The 13,400-nt window shown below is 43.6% G+C and overlaps 1 protein-coding gene, 1 long non-coding RNA gene and 1 other non-coding gene across 3 annotated transcripts; all 3 read right to left on the bottom strand.

The window, feature by feature from the left end:
- Positions 1-2,332: 2,332 nt before the first annotated feature.
- On the bottom strand, positions 2,333-2,673 carry LOC138242396 (uncharacterized). The gene is made up of 2 exons (XR_011191551.1): positions 2,500-2,673; positions 2,333-2,424 (listed from the first exon to the last, which is right to left on the bottom strand). It is a non-coding gene; the product is annotated as an uncharacterized lncRNA (long non-coding RNA).
- A 108-nt stretch (positions 2,674-2,781) lies between these two features.
- On the bottom strand, positions 2,782-4,772 carry LOC138242654 (zona pellucida sperm-binding protein 3-like). The gene is made up of 7 exons (XM_069198207.1): positions 4,143-4,772; positions 3,926-4,041; positions 3,747-3,853; positions 3,495-3,669; positions 3,300-3,417; positions 3,001-3,101; positions 2,782-2,923 (listed from the first exon to the last, which is right to left on the bottom strand). The coding sequence occupies exons 1-7, from the start codon at positions 4,698-4,700 to the stop codon at positions 2,782-2,784; spliced, it is 1,317 nt and encodes a 438-aa protein (XP_069054308.1). The 5' UTR covers positions 4,701-4,772.
- A 7,697-nt stretch (positions 4,773-12,469) lies between these two features.
- trnar-ucu (transfer RNA arginine (anticodon UCU)) lies at positions 12,470-12,562 on the bottom strand. Its single transcript has 2 exons — positions 12,526-12,562; positions 12,470-12,505 (listed from the first exon to the last, which is right to left on the bottom strand). It is a non-coding gene; the product is annotated as a tRNA-Arg (tRNA).
- Positions 12,563-13,400: the final 838 nt, after the last annotated feature.

Below are 13,400 nucleotides of genomic sequence, written 5' to 3' on the forward strand. Positions count from 1 at the left end.
CTGGAATAAGTTAATATTACTTATAAATAGTTGTGCTACAATACTCCAGTTGAAGGCACGCTTCTAGCTTTGTGGTACTCTGGTGCGTCACAAATTTATGTTTGAATTTCTGTGGATGAACTACTATACAGTAGGTGTACCCTCGCTCACTTTCTTTAGCGACAGTCGTTGCTCCTCATCTGAGTGATGTATTTGCCTGTTTTTCAGTTCACTTCCCTGCAAGGAATATTTACCTCAGAGCTCTCTTTCACAGACTGCAGGCGCTATGTTTGTTAACAGGTGTTATAGTGATGACATCTTTCTGTATGATCAGGACAGGAGCTGCAAGTCCACTGTGTTGTGGCTGCAGTACAATTTTAGCTTATTATTATAATACTTTTTAACAGCGACAGATTCTTAAGATCACGAGGTGTTTACGATATTATTTCAGTATTAAGATGCTACTACATTCGGAACTGTCCCATAGGATTCAGTGTTCCATTAGTTTGGCACTAAACTGCTTAGTCTATTGCAGAAATTGTACTTAGTCCTGTCCTGTAGTGTCCTCTAGAGAGCAGCAGCTGTTTCCTTGGGCTCATTGCAATTGGGAACATTGTGATTACTGAGCAGGGGACTAAAGTCAGCAGACGAGCGAGTTGCAAATCGGTATTAATCTGGCGTACAGAGCTGCATGCTAATCTCTGGATCATCTCCAGTTAATGCGATGCTGTTCTTACCTTGCAATTGACCCAATCTGACTACTGGCACCAACAACCCTGTTATTACAAATAAACTTCTTGTGTACCTACCGTGATACATAAGTTTGCTGGAGAGGTTTGGCAGCCCATATTCAGTCAAAGGTGTGTGTGCAGATCACTGTGATACACAGGCATCAACAAACTGACATACAATATTTAATGTTTAACCGATAAAACCCAAATGAACCAAACCTGAATAAATTAGTGGTGGAAAGGAGTCTTTTTATATAGCAAAACGTCTCTGAGCCTTTGGTAATAACGATGGGTATATAACCCATTGTCCTCAATATTAGAAATGAATCCTTGAGCACTGCTGTTGTACCAACAGTCCTCAAAAGTGCTGCCATTACCCCCGTCCCATAAAAGCCTAACATTACCCTTTCTTGCATAAACTGTAGAACGTGCCTTCACATTTCAGTTGCAGTTTAATCTATTATCACCCTACTCCCCACTTCATAACCTTCACTCTAATTCTGGTCTCCTAACTGTCCCCCAAGCCCGTCTACACTGTATTGGTGACAGGGCCTTCTCCTGTTATGCCCCCAGGCTCTGGAACTCTCTGCCCAAGAATAGCAGAGTCAGCTTCCCTAAACTCCTTCAAATTCAGACTCAACACCTTCTTCTGTAGAAGAGCCTTTACTGAACTGGTTCCATTCTTTACCCCTCTGCTTCTACTTTCCTTAGTACCACCATCCATGGTCTCCTCTGTCTATTGGAATTGTTTTATCCTGTGTATTCTTATTGTAATTCTGTCAAGTGCTTTGAGAAGCTACCTTCAGAACCATTATATAAAATAGTTTATCCTAAATCCTTGAAGCTTTAATAGGGCACTGCAGTAGGGCTAAGAATTGACAGTGTTAGTGGGCCAGCAGGATTTGTGCAAATTATAGGTAGGCACAAAGGAAGACTAGGATTCACTTGAAATTCATGACACGGGACACTGAAACAGTGGAGAGGCTTTGTGTAGTAAGCATTCAGTCTCAATCTACACAGTTTGTGCTGCTGGTAGAGGTGGTTGTGAACACCCGCCTTCCCAGTCAAGTACTGGGTTCTCCAGTCTCAATCCTAATACTTCCCCATGACTGTCCAATACCACTACTGTGAAACCAACACCCATAAGACAAGACCTCCAAGATTCTAACTGCGCAATTATTCACTGATGTTTGTGCACCAGTATTGTTCCTCTGCTAAGGATGGGAAGGCCTACTTTACACCAAGCCCCTGTTGACAATCCCTTCCTTGTGTTTCTTTTAGTCAGTTTGTGCAGCCTAGAATAGGACATCAGATCTCACTCTTACCGGGCACTACAGTAGCAACTGACACTCCATAAGCACTACCCCTCTAGGAAACAGGAGGACTGCCAGTATATTGAACACCTCTGTCTCTCCCCCAGTAAAAAAGTCACTATGACCTGCCCAAGGAATAGTGCGGCTATCTTCCCCCAGTACAACGCTTTATTACTCCAGCCATTTTCAGTCCTCATTGGCAGCAATACGGGAAGCATTCTTGAAAGGGGAACACCCACAAATACTTCCCTTGAATTCCTCCACCCCATTCAAACCTATAAACCATAAAGAAACAAGGGTAGACAGAAGGGTCTTTCACAGCTTTATTGAGATGTTGCCATTACAAGGCAAGTGGAGGCAGGAGAGTCACAAGGGCCAGGCTGGAGCCTTCATTCAGGCACCTGGGGAGGAAGGAGAACAATCCAGCTACACTGCAGGACACCACCCCTACAGGAGCTCCTCCTGCCAGACCCTACCTGTCCACTGGCCAACATCTCCAAAGTCATCTGCTCCCTCCACATCCTCACTGGTGCTCTCTGCATCTTCACTGGAGGTCTGAGGGTCTCCTTCCTCATCCTCAGTCCAGTCAGCTCCCACATCCAGAGGAGCTTCTACTGGTGCCACAGCCACCCGACTACTGGTCACCAGGCTCCTGGTACCGGTGGACAAGCAGCACCCAGGAGTGAGGGATCCGTTATACCCAGAGACCCACAGTCTACTCATCTAAACAGTCCCTTTGTCCAGCACAGGATCATTCCTCAGTTGTCCAAGCATGGTTGTCTCTTGGGCAGAGATGCATCCACAAGGGATAGAGAACCAGACCCACCTTCATTCCAACTGCCAGCACACCTGGACTCACAGCAGGCACAGACCTCATGGTCACCATACAGCTCCTCCCACCTGGAGGAGAGGAGGACAGGTGAGACCTCCACCTGGCATGTCCCAGAGCACCCTCAGCAGGCTCCTTGCAGAAGTACCTCTTAGCCTCCCTGTTGTAGGTGCAGGACTTGGTCCCTGGTGTTGCTTTAGCAGGAGCCACAGCCATGACACAGTGCATGTACAGCTCAGTCACTTCATCCTGCAAGAGGGAAAGTCACAGCATTAAGGGATCAAGGCCAATAGAGGGACAGAGAAGGACCTTCTGCCATCAGTGAAGGCAAGCTGGCAGCTCTAGGCACTACAGCTGCCACAGTCTGGTTCACATCTAGATCATGGATGAAAAAGCAGACAATGGATCAGTAGAGCAAGAAGGCTGAGCAGCCTTTGAGAGCAGTACCTTCCTGGACAGCTTCTTCTGGAAGAGGAAGGCATCAATTGTGAAGCGGAGCACATCCTTCTGCTTGGAGGGGACAAACCTGGACAGGCAGCCATCTGCCTTGCTGTCCACCATGCACCTGGGGACAAGGACAAGGATGAACCCCTGCAGGCTCTCAGGGCTCCTGCCCACCTCCCCTCCCAGAAGGGGCCGTACCCCAAGTTGTCGATCACGGGGAAACGGGGCTGGGAGTGTTGGTCTGGTTTCTCCGTTACGTAACACGAGTGGATGTACAGCCTCTGCTCCGCTGTGGCAAAGTAGGCAGTGGCCTGGAAGTACATGGGCTGACCCAGGAAGTACTCATCCTTGGGAGAGAGCCGGACCCAGTGGGCTGGAGAGAGAGGCAGCATTACACCTGCACACAGCACCCCCTGCAGGCAGGTGGAGCCACTCGCTCAAGGAGCTTACAGGTGGTGGTGAGCAGGACAAAGCTGCGCTTGTTCTTCAGGTCCTTGAAGAAGGTCCTTCTCCTGGCCCACGTGGGGACATAGCCAACCTTGTAGGAGTAGTGGAACCTGCAGGACAGAGGGGATGAGGGGCTTCTGGACACTTTCCTAGCGGCTTCTCAGCAGCAGAGCCCTGCCTACCTGTTGTAGGAGCACTTGACAGGCACAGAGAAGGGAATGAAGCGATGCACAGGTGCACTGGAAGAGGGCGGGGCATAGCGGAGAGTGTTGGAGTACACCAGGCGGCCCTGGACAACCTGCAGGGTCACAGAGGAAGGGATATTCCCAGGAAAGGCAACCCCGACACTGGCCCTACAGCTCACATCGATACACTGCCTGTAGATGAAGACCCGTTTACCGATCGCTCGGTGCCGCACTCGTGAAGCCCGTAGATGAAGTAGAAGTAACTGCGTGTGGTTCGGCTGACGCTGCAGTTGCCCAAGGTCACCTCCGATGGCCGACAGCTGAAGCCGAACAGGAGCCGACTGACCCTCACGTACATCCTGCTGGAGTCGCACCACACAGCCACTCCTCGGGTGCCCCCGATGGCCGGGCGAGCCGGCTGCCGCCCTCGCTGGGGAGGAAACAGGACGCTCTTGATGTAGGCGGGTAAGGGGCGGCTGCCGGCTTCGGGCTTCATCTTCTCCTTGTCGAAGTAGGGCGAGTACGCGTCTCTGGACACGGGAAGGCGGCGAAAGTCGGGAGCCAAGGACTGCGAGTCGTTCTCGCTTGCAGACAGGTCTTCGGAGGGCGCATCTGCCAGGTTCAAATCCTCCGACTGGGCTGCGTCTTCAGGAGCCGGGAGGTCGGCCTGGAGCGCTAATTCCCGAGAGTCCCAGCCAGCCTGCCCGGCGGAGATCAGTGCGGGGAGCCCGGCCCCTGCGCACAGGCACAGCACAAAGAGAAACGAGCGCATTGCCAAATTGACGTCCCGCTAAACTGCTACAGAAGTAAGACACATAAACCACCAAACTGTGTTGAAGCAAGAGAGCATAAAGTGTGAACGCGGTGACTAGGTTTTTATACTAGCAGGACTATGCTACCACACACATGGTCGCACTACCGCTCAATCAACACAATCAATTACACACAGAGACCCGAATTGTTCTCAGCGTCTAATTAGAACCTGCTTCCAGTCTGAGGCGGGACTCCGTGAAGCCGCCTGAACACTTTCCCGTGTGTATCTGACCTCAGCAGAGGAGTTCCACGTAATTTCGACAGAATGAAATCACCCACACGTGTAAAATTTGCTCAGATTAATTTATTGTTCAATTCGTTTCTAATTTCCAAGGACAGTGTATTAAACTCGCTGTCAGACAGAGTACGGAACATGCGACACGTCCGTCCACACTTTCCTTTATCGTGGGGGCTGTTCTATCAACACGTACCGCAATGAAAATAATTTTACTAATTTTCATGTGTAAATGCATGTCATATTAAAATGTGTAATACAAGCATTTATTTGCTTCCCAGTAAAGAAATACTGATCAGCTTTTGACATGTTCTGATAATAATTTGTCTGATTTCTCAGAGATTGCTTTTGCTTCGCAGCACTGAGAACCAATGGAAGCCCGTTTCCGCCAGGGAGTAAAAAAAACGTACTATGGTATCTCAGAATTGTGACTTAGAATCTCAGAATTGCGACCTAAAAACTCAGAATTTTGACTTTATATCTCACATTTGCGACTTCGAAATAGCCCATATTTCATTGTCTGTCTTTTTGTTATTGTAACGGATTCGGGTTCTAGGGCTTGTGCCCTCGCCGCTCCCACCCTCGTGCCTCAATGTATTGGCTTGAATCCAGGCCTTGCTAGCTGAGCTAAAGAACATTTTAGATATAAAGTCGGAGTTCTGAGTTACCAAGTCGCAATTTTGAGTTACTTAGTCGGAATTCTGCGATACCATAGTGCGTTTTTTAACTCCCTGGCAGAAACGGGCTTTCATACATTTCAATTAGTCTGATCAGTGTAGGACAAGTTAATGTAGAACCATTGCTATGTCTGTCTCTTGTTCGTATATAAATGAATGTCTTTGACAACTTAATGTTAGTTTTTAATTTAGTTTTACGATGAAGGTCATGCGTTAACATATGCACGAGCATACGAAATGTCTCCCTCCTGATTCAGCTCATGCTCCATAGGAGAGAAGCGATTCCTCCTGCTTCTCGTACAACCATATCAGAACAGAAGCCCGTGTCACCCAGCTCTGATTCAAGAGCGACTCGCATCTTCAGCCCTTTTTTTATTCGTGATCATAATTTTCTAAAGTTATGATCAATATTGAACTTTTTCTAAATAAAACGACAATAATCAAACATACAAAGTATTAGGAGTTGACAGGGTGCCCCTTTGGAATAGTCGTCAGAAAATGTGAGAAAAGGAAAGTTACCTAAGCTCTCACACACAGCATTAGAGATTGGAATCTGATTGTAAAAAAAAAAAAACTACCTGTCTCCCCTTCATTTAACGGTGCTGTTGTTTTTATTTTACATGTTGTTAGCATTTTAATGAATTGTTAAAAGATTGATACACAAATCGCTAAATAAGAAAACGTAAAAACCCAACTGTAAGCAGTTGACCATTCATATTCCTGAATTTTAAATCCCTGTGTTTATCTGTGTCCAAGTGCCTGGTGCAGCTATTTTGAAAGCAGAGTCTATGATTTATTGCGGAAGCGCATTTTTGCCACCCAGGAAAAAAATCTTAATGAATAAATACCAAATTATCTCCTAATTACGAGATAGCAACGATGTCATTTGTGTGTATGAACAACCTGTTACATTTGCAATGGCAGTACCTACAGGCTATCGAAAGGTTTGCTGGCACTGTGGGTTTAGTTTTCCTGACAATGTGCATGCTGAGAAATGCGCACGGACTGACTTTCTTCTCGCAATGAAAATGTTACCGTTTGTACCTCATGTAAACAGTTCTAACCATTAGCACACTCATATATATCCTGAATCAAGAACGAATGTGACCTAGAATCCATTGTACCGCTTCAAACTGAAAGTCAGATATGTAGTCTCAAAACTACATAACTCAGGATTTTTTTCCCTTGATGGCAGCATTGGCTTCTGTTATTTAGATTCAACACTGAATAGGTTGGTTTTGTGTTTTTAGCTATTGAACATAACTGGTAAGTTTAAGTCAGTTCTTGTAACTCTTTCCGCTCGAAAGCGCTATATTAATACCGGCGCACCTGTCTCCACAGGAAAGTTATTGCTGTTCCAAAACCAATGTACTGCAGCTTGTGGCCACGTGTTCCTGCTGTCAGCATGTGATACCATGTTCTTCCACCGCTAGAAATATTACTGCTCTAGTACAGGAGTAAAAGAAGAAACAAATGCAAACACCGTTTAGAAAAAACACACACGTCTCAGGCCTTAACTATGACAAGGATGGGATTTGAACCTAGACGAGCAGAGCACAGTGGATTAGCAATCCAAAAAAAGACTCCTGTTTAATTTTCTTTTTGCTTGCTCGATTTGTAGTACGCATCTCAATCCTTACAACCGGCAAACAAAAGGGCTTCATGTGCCACAGCATTCTGCTGCAGGTACGGTTTGCACCGTGTATTGGGCGAACCCGAATGAAATATTTCAAATATGTGAAGAATTTCATGAAACCTGAAAAAAGAAGATCACAGCCAATGTCAACAATTCGGAGCCTGTAGGCAGCTTCAACAGAACAAAACGATCTGAAGCCGCAATTCTTTCATAGAGTGTTGTGACACTCTACGCTGTTGCTATTACTGCTATATCTGCTGCCGTTGCTTAAAACTCTACTCAGCAGGCAAGTTAGTTGTACAAGGAATAGACTACTTTGAGCCGTCCAAATTCCATTATGTGAAGTTCAGCTTTTTTTTTATTAATAACAGCATTAGTAATACAATGCGTGCTCAGAAACGTTACTTATTAGCTTATGAAGCAATAGTGTTTCGACAATTTGCGGTCTTCAAAAAGTAAACGCTGACGTTTTTATACTTCCTTGTGAGCAGATCACCTTTGATTTAGAAAAGGAAAACTTACTCCCCTGTTGCTTTCATTGCAATATCTGAATCGAGACCCAAGCGCTAAGAAAGCTGAAAAACGCAGAAGTCATAAACCCGATTTTAATTTAGATACAGCCTTCATTACAAGACAGTCTATTTCTCGAAAGCGTGTAATGCGAAAAAGAGAAAAACGAAAATATATGGATGACAATATTTAAAAGCTGAAGATTTTACTTTTGAGAAGTTGTCATTTTATGTATCTAGACACTTTTCAACCACTGCTTTTAGAACTTTGCTGTGCTTCCTGAATCATTTTCAGTGTTATAAACTGGGTGTGGAAGTAGCGATCACTTTGTAGAGCAGTTGATAGACTGGAGCTGTTCAGACTACTCTTGTTATTCCTCAAATGCTTCCATCATTTTTCTTTCAGGCTAGAACGCGAGTGTGTACATGTGTTTGGTTTTCGTTTCACTGATTCTCATTGAAGATTTGTGAATTAACAAGGAAAGAATCAGTTGCCTCGGAAAGCAGAAGGTTTGGTTCTCAACGATCTTGAAGACACGCCCATGTAGAGCAGCGTGTGATGATTCGTACTATAAAAGACCAAGTGCTCAAAGTGACGTCTGCATTTGCCGTTGAAACTTTTCATCTCGGGCGCACTTTTAGAAAGCAAAGATGGAGAAGTTGTGTTGAATCACACTACGACAGCCGTCAGCAGAGTGGTGCAGCAGAAGCGTGCTGGGCCCATAACCCAGAGGTCGATGGATCGAAACCATCCTCTGCTATGTATTTTTCATGCACGATTGATAAGCACACCATCAGTTTAATGAAGTGCATTAGAACTGATTTTTCTCTCGTGTGTATGCAAGCCTCACACTTACGATACTCTTTCATCTTTACCAATAGCAGATGCCCAAATGTATCTTTGGTTGTTCTGCGATCCTTCATAGTTTCCTCAATTCCTTCAAATGAACATCCATATCAAAGCAATTATATATATATTACAATTAAGGTACATATTAAAAATATCAACGCACATTTGTATAATGCTCATTTAATGATTGTCAAGGATTGTCAAGTTCTACAACAAATCTGTGTTCTAATTTTAAAATATTTTTGCTAAGGATACAACGGGTGTATAAATGAATTCTCCCAACAGCCAGTTAAAGAAAAATTCCACACGTGAAGATGGTTTTCTTGGACATTGACTTAGGTACTTAATTGTTTACTTGTTGTAGTTGCACACAAGTAAAACACGAAGATTTCCTGCAACATTCAAGAGGGTTTGCGAAGAAATCCCTTCAATTTTTAGCGGAGATTATGTTTACATCATCACAATCTGAACCGCGTCCCTGAGTGCGTTTGACCCACCAGCCCTTTGTTTAACAGCTGCACAGGGACACATTCCCGTTGCTTTTCACAAATCACTGGCATTTTTTTGCAGCATTTCTTCTGTCCTGAGAAGCAAGATTTGTATTTTATCTTTCAGAAGTTGTATGAATTTCTTGAAGTTCAGAAACAACTTGTTCCAGAAAAGAAATAGGTGTCTCTTGCTGTGTGTGCTCTTATCTGTCCATCTCTCTCTCCTCTTCTCTCTGGCAGTCTGTGTAGAGTATCTGAAGGGGATGTAACACCACTTGGAAAAGAAGAAACATTCTCAGGAAAAATTCTCAGGAAAATTCTCAGGCAGAATAAAAAATCATTATTCTCTTCTCAGTCAGATTCACAGCCGGGCTCACACTCAGACAGGATCTCAACTCTGTACTGCTCTCTATCCTCACAATCCAGAACCAGAAGATATTCAGACAATCAGTGCTGCTACATGAACAATATCAGACAGAACAGCCTGGACTCATGTCACATCTCCCCCTTTTATCCTTCCTCCCAGCCCTCTTAGATACATAAAAGAGCTCCTGGTTCTCCTCTCTGTGAACTGGGCTCAGGGGTCACTGATCTGGCAGTTGTGGGCTCTGTTTCAGGTGGAAAGCAAGAAGGTTCTATTAACGCTTTCCAGGACTTCCAGCCCTTCAGTATTACTTTCTTTACTGTATGTCAGCCTCCCAAAATGTTTATAAACGTTTTATAACACACATGAGTGTGGAATTATCTTATTATTTATATATAGTATTTATGTAATAAACACCAGTAGTGACACTATGATCAGTATATTGATTATTTGTAGCCGATGGTCCGATGGTCGTGTCTACAATAGTGACCATTTGACCAGTCTGTAGCTCTGGGCAGTGGGACTCAGATCACACAGAAGACCTGTCTGTGTGTGATTCCACACCAGCCCTGGGATTCAGCTACTCTCACAAATGTCTCACAGACTGTCTTATAAATTTACAATTAGATGAAGTCATGTAACAGTTTTACAGATAATTTAAATAATCAGACAGCAGTTTTGGCAGTGGATACATCTCCACATGGGGGAAAGGGACAGTAAAATAGTAAGGAAAATACAAAAGAAGAAACTGAAATATATGCGCTCACTGTAAAGTATGAAGAGGTGGTCAGACAAGCAAAACAGCTTTGTGGATAATGTGAAGTGACATTGTTTTGTGTCAATCAGCTCACGGATTCAGCTTCATGTGCCTTAAGCAGTGCATGCCTTCATGAAGACTCTCTTTAAGATGATTGCACCTTTCATTGTCAAATCGCCTTCTTTGCATACAAAAGTTGCACCAATACTAAGAGAAAGGATGAGGAATGGCTTTTATCAAGCGATTGCAGTGTTTGTTTGACTGAGGATCCTTGTGTTCTGAACTGGCCTCTGGAGAAGTGTAGTGCAGTAAAACAGAAGGTTTGAGTCACTCAAGATTGTTACAGAACAGAACAATACAATTACAATACTTTTGTGAGAGTAAATATTACTGGTGCATCACAGTTCTTATAATGGTGAAAACAGGAGCACCTTCTCTACATTTTTGACTGAAGTATTTAAACGGAAAGAAATACTATCACTATGCAATTCATAAATGCAATTGAGCTCCTATAAAAGTTCTAGTCTGATGAAACAATGTATAGAATTAGGTGACAATATCGGAATTAATTCAAATGCACAAGATTAATTTTCAGCAACAAAAAAAGTGCTCGGAAATATTTTACAAGAATGAAACCTTAAATTCACTTAAATAAACATTCACCCTCTACATTAGCAGAGAACAGTAGGACAGAAGGTTAGTGTCACTGGACTCTGCATCAGAGAGGCCGATCTCTTCTCCCTCATTATGTAGGCTTACCCACTCATGATGAACTGTCCTCCAGCGATACTCAGCTGCCATCATCAACTCAGACATGACGTTCATGTACTATTATACCTTAATATGGCACTGCGTTACAATGATTTGATCAAAACAACTGGTGAATAAATAATAATCAAATTTTTTTTTCCTTTCTTTTAGTAGCTAAAGACCAAAAAAGAAGCATTTATTCTTTTCCTCTCCTACCAGCCCTTACAAGTCACCCAGTTTTTAGTTTAGAGCTGGATTAAAGCTCCAGTCTCTTTGAGGGTTGAGTTGGAATCCCACAGCTGTCAAATATCTCCAACTATCTCAGTGTTAAGAAGCAAAAAAACTCACATTTGCTGCAGAAGGAACAGGAGAATTTGTGCCATTCAGCCTTATAGCGTGATGTCATTTTCTCATTCTCGTTTTTAGATGCTTGTGATCGAATCTATGATCCTTATGAGTGTGGTCACCCTCCATAAAGGTAGCACAGATACAACGTGCCACGTTTTCAGAGAATCACATTAATTACAGGTCAGAAGAAGGCGACAAAGTGTCCGCTAGGCAGTTCAGCGATTTCAATGGTTTTCTCTGTTGTTTAGGTCCAGAATGACACCCGTTACAACCAGGAAACACACAGTGTCAGGCATCAAAAAGACTTCCCAAAACCCTGATCCTCTCCTTGATCCGGTGATGGCATCCTGACATTTCCTGCAACACAGCCAGGATACGGTCTTCAACAACACTAGTGAAAAGCTAATTCCCAACCTTTGCAATCCTTTGCAAAGAAGGACCGCATGTGCTCAGTGTTAAATGCACTGTTCATTATTAATAATAATAATAATCTTTACATTATATAGCGCTTTTAAAGGTGGCTTTTCAAAGCACTTTACAGAATGACAACAATAAAGTTAAAAAAATACACAAGATAAGCAGGATGAGAATACACAGTTAGAGGAGACAATAGATGGTGGTGTTAAATACAGTAGGAACAGAGGGGTAGAGAATAGTTCATTAAAGGCTCTTCTAAAGAAGAGGGTTTTGAGTCTGGATTTGAAGGAGTTTAGAGAAGGTGACTGATATCCTTGGGGATAATGATCCAGAGCTTTGGGTTAAAACAGGAGAAGGCCCTGTCACCCATAGAGTGTAGTCCAGATGGACTGGGGGACAGATAGGAAAACACAATTAGAAGAGCGAAGGTTGTGAGGTGGGGAGTAGGGCGATAACCCAGACAGGTACTGAGGTGCCAAGCCATGGAGAGCCTTATAGCTGAGCTTGAGGATTATGAAGTTGACAGGAAGCCAGTGCAAGGACTCCAGGACAGGAGTGATGTGATCACAGTCCAGTGCTAATTTCTTTCATGTGGCTGCTGGTTCATTTTCAACTGTGGACTCTTAAGAAGTCTTGTATTTGACTTGATCAACACCAATCCCTAGAGGATTTCGAAAGGTTCAATAAAAATGATACATGATTCTGGTGGGACTCAAACCCACAACCTTTGAATGACTTCATTCTATCAAGGCCTAGAAGTCCAACACGCTCTCCATTGCGCCACAGAGCCAGCTGTATGAAAAAGTGTTTGCCCCCTTCCTGATTTCTTATTTTTTTTGCATGTTTGTCACTGAAAGTTTTAGATCATCAAACAAATTGAAATATTAGACAAAGATAACACAAGTAAACACAAAATGCAGTTTTTAAATGAAGGTTTTTATTATTAAGGGAAAAAAAAATCCAAACCTACATGGCCCTGTGTGAAAAAGTGATTGAGACTTATCAGTCTGGAAAAGTTTATAAACCCATTTCTAAAGACCAAAATTACCCCAAGAGCACAGCGAAGACTCATCCAAGAGGTCACAAAAAACCCCACAACAACATCCAAAGAACTGCAGGCTTCACTTGCCTCAGTTAAGGTCAGTGTTCACGACTCCACCATAAGAAAGAGACTGGGCAAAAATGACCTGCATGGCAGAATTCCAAGACGAAAACCACTGATGAGCCGGAAAACATCTTGATGATCCCCAAGACTTTTGGGAAAATACTCTGTGGACTGACGAGACAAAAGTTGAACTTTTTGGAAGGTGTGTGTCCCATTACATCTGGCGTAAAAGTAACACAGCATTTCAGAAAAGGAACATCATACCAACAGTAAAATATGGTGGTGGTAGTGTGATGGTCTGGGGCTGTTTTGCTGCATCAGGACCTGGAAGACTTGCTGTGGTTAATGGAACCATGAATTCTGCTGTCTACCAAAAAATCCTGAAGGAGAATGTCCGGCCATCTGTTCGTGACCTCAAGCTGAAGCGCACTTGGGTTCTGCAGCAGGACAATGATCCAAAGCGGGCAAACTTCTATGCCCACTTTGATGCTCTGAACACGGGCAATGCTGAGAAGACCCCAAG

Source organism: Lepisosteus oculatus, chromosome 14 (assembly GCF_040954835.1).
Source record: "Lepisosteus oculatus isolate fLepOcu1 chromosome 14, fLepOcu1.hap2, whole genome shotgun sequence".
NCBI classification, from domain to species: Eukaryota; Metazoa; Chordata; class Actinopteri; order Semionotiformes; family Lepisosteidae; genus Lepisosteus; species Lepisosteus oculatus.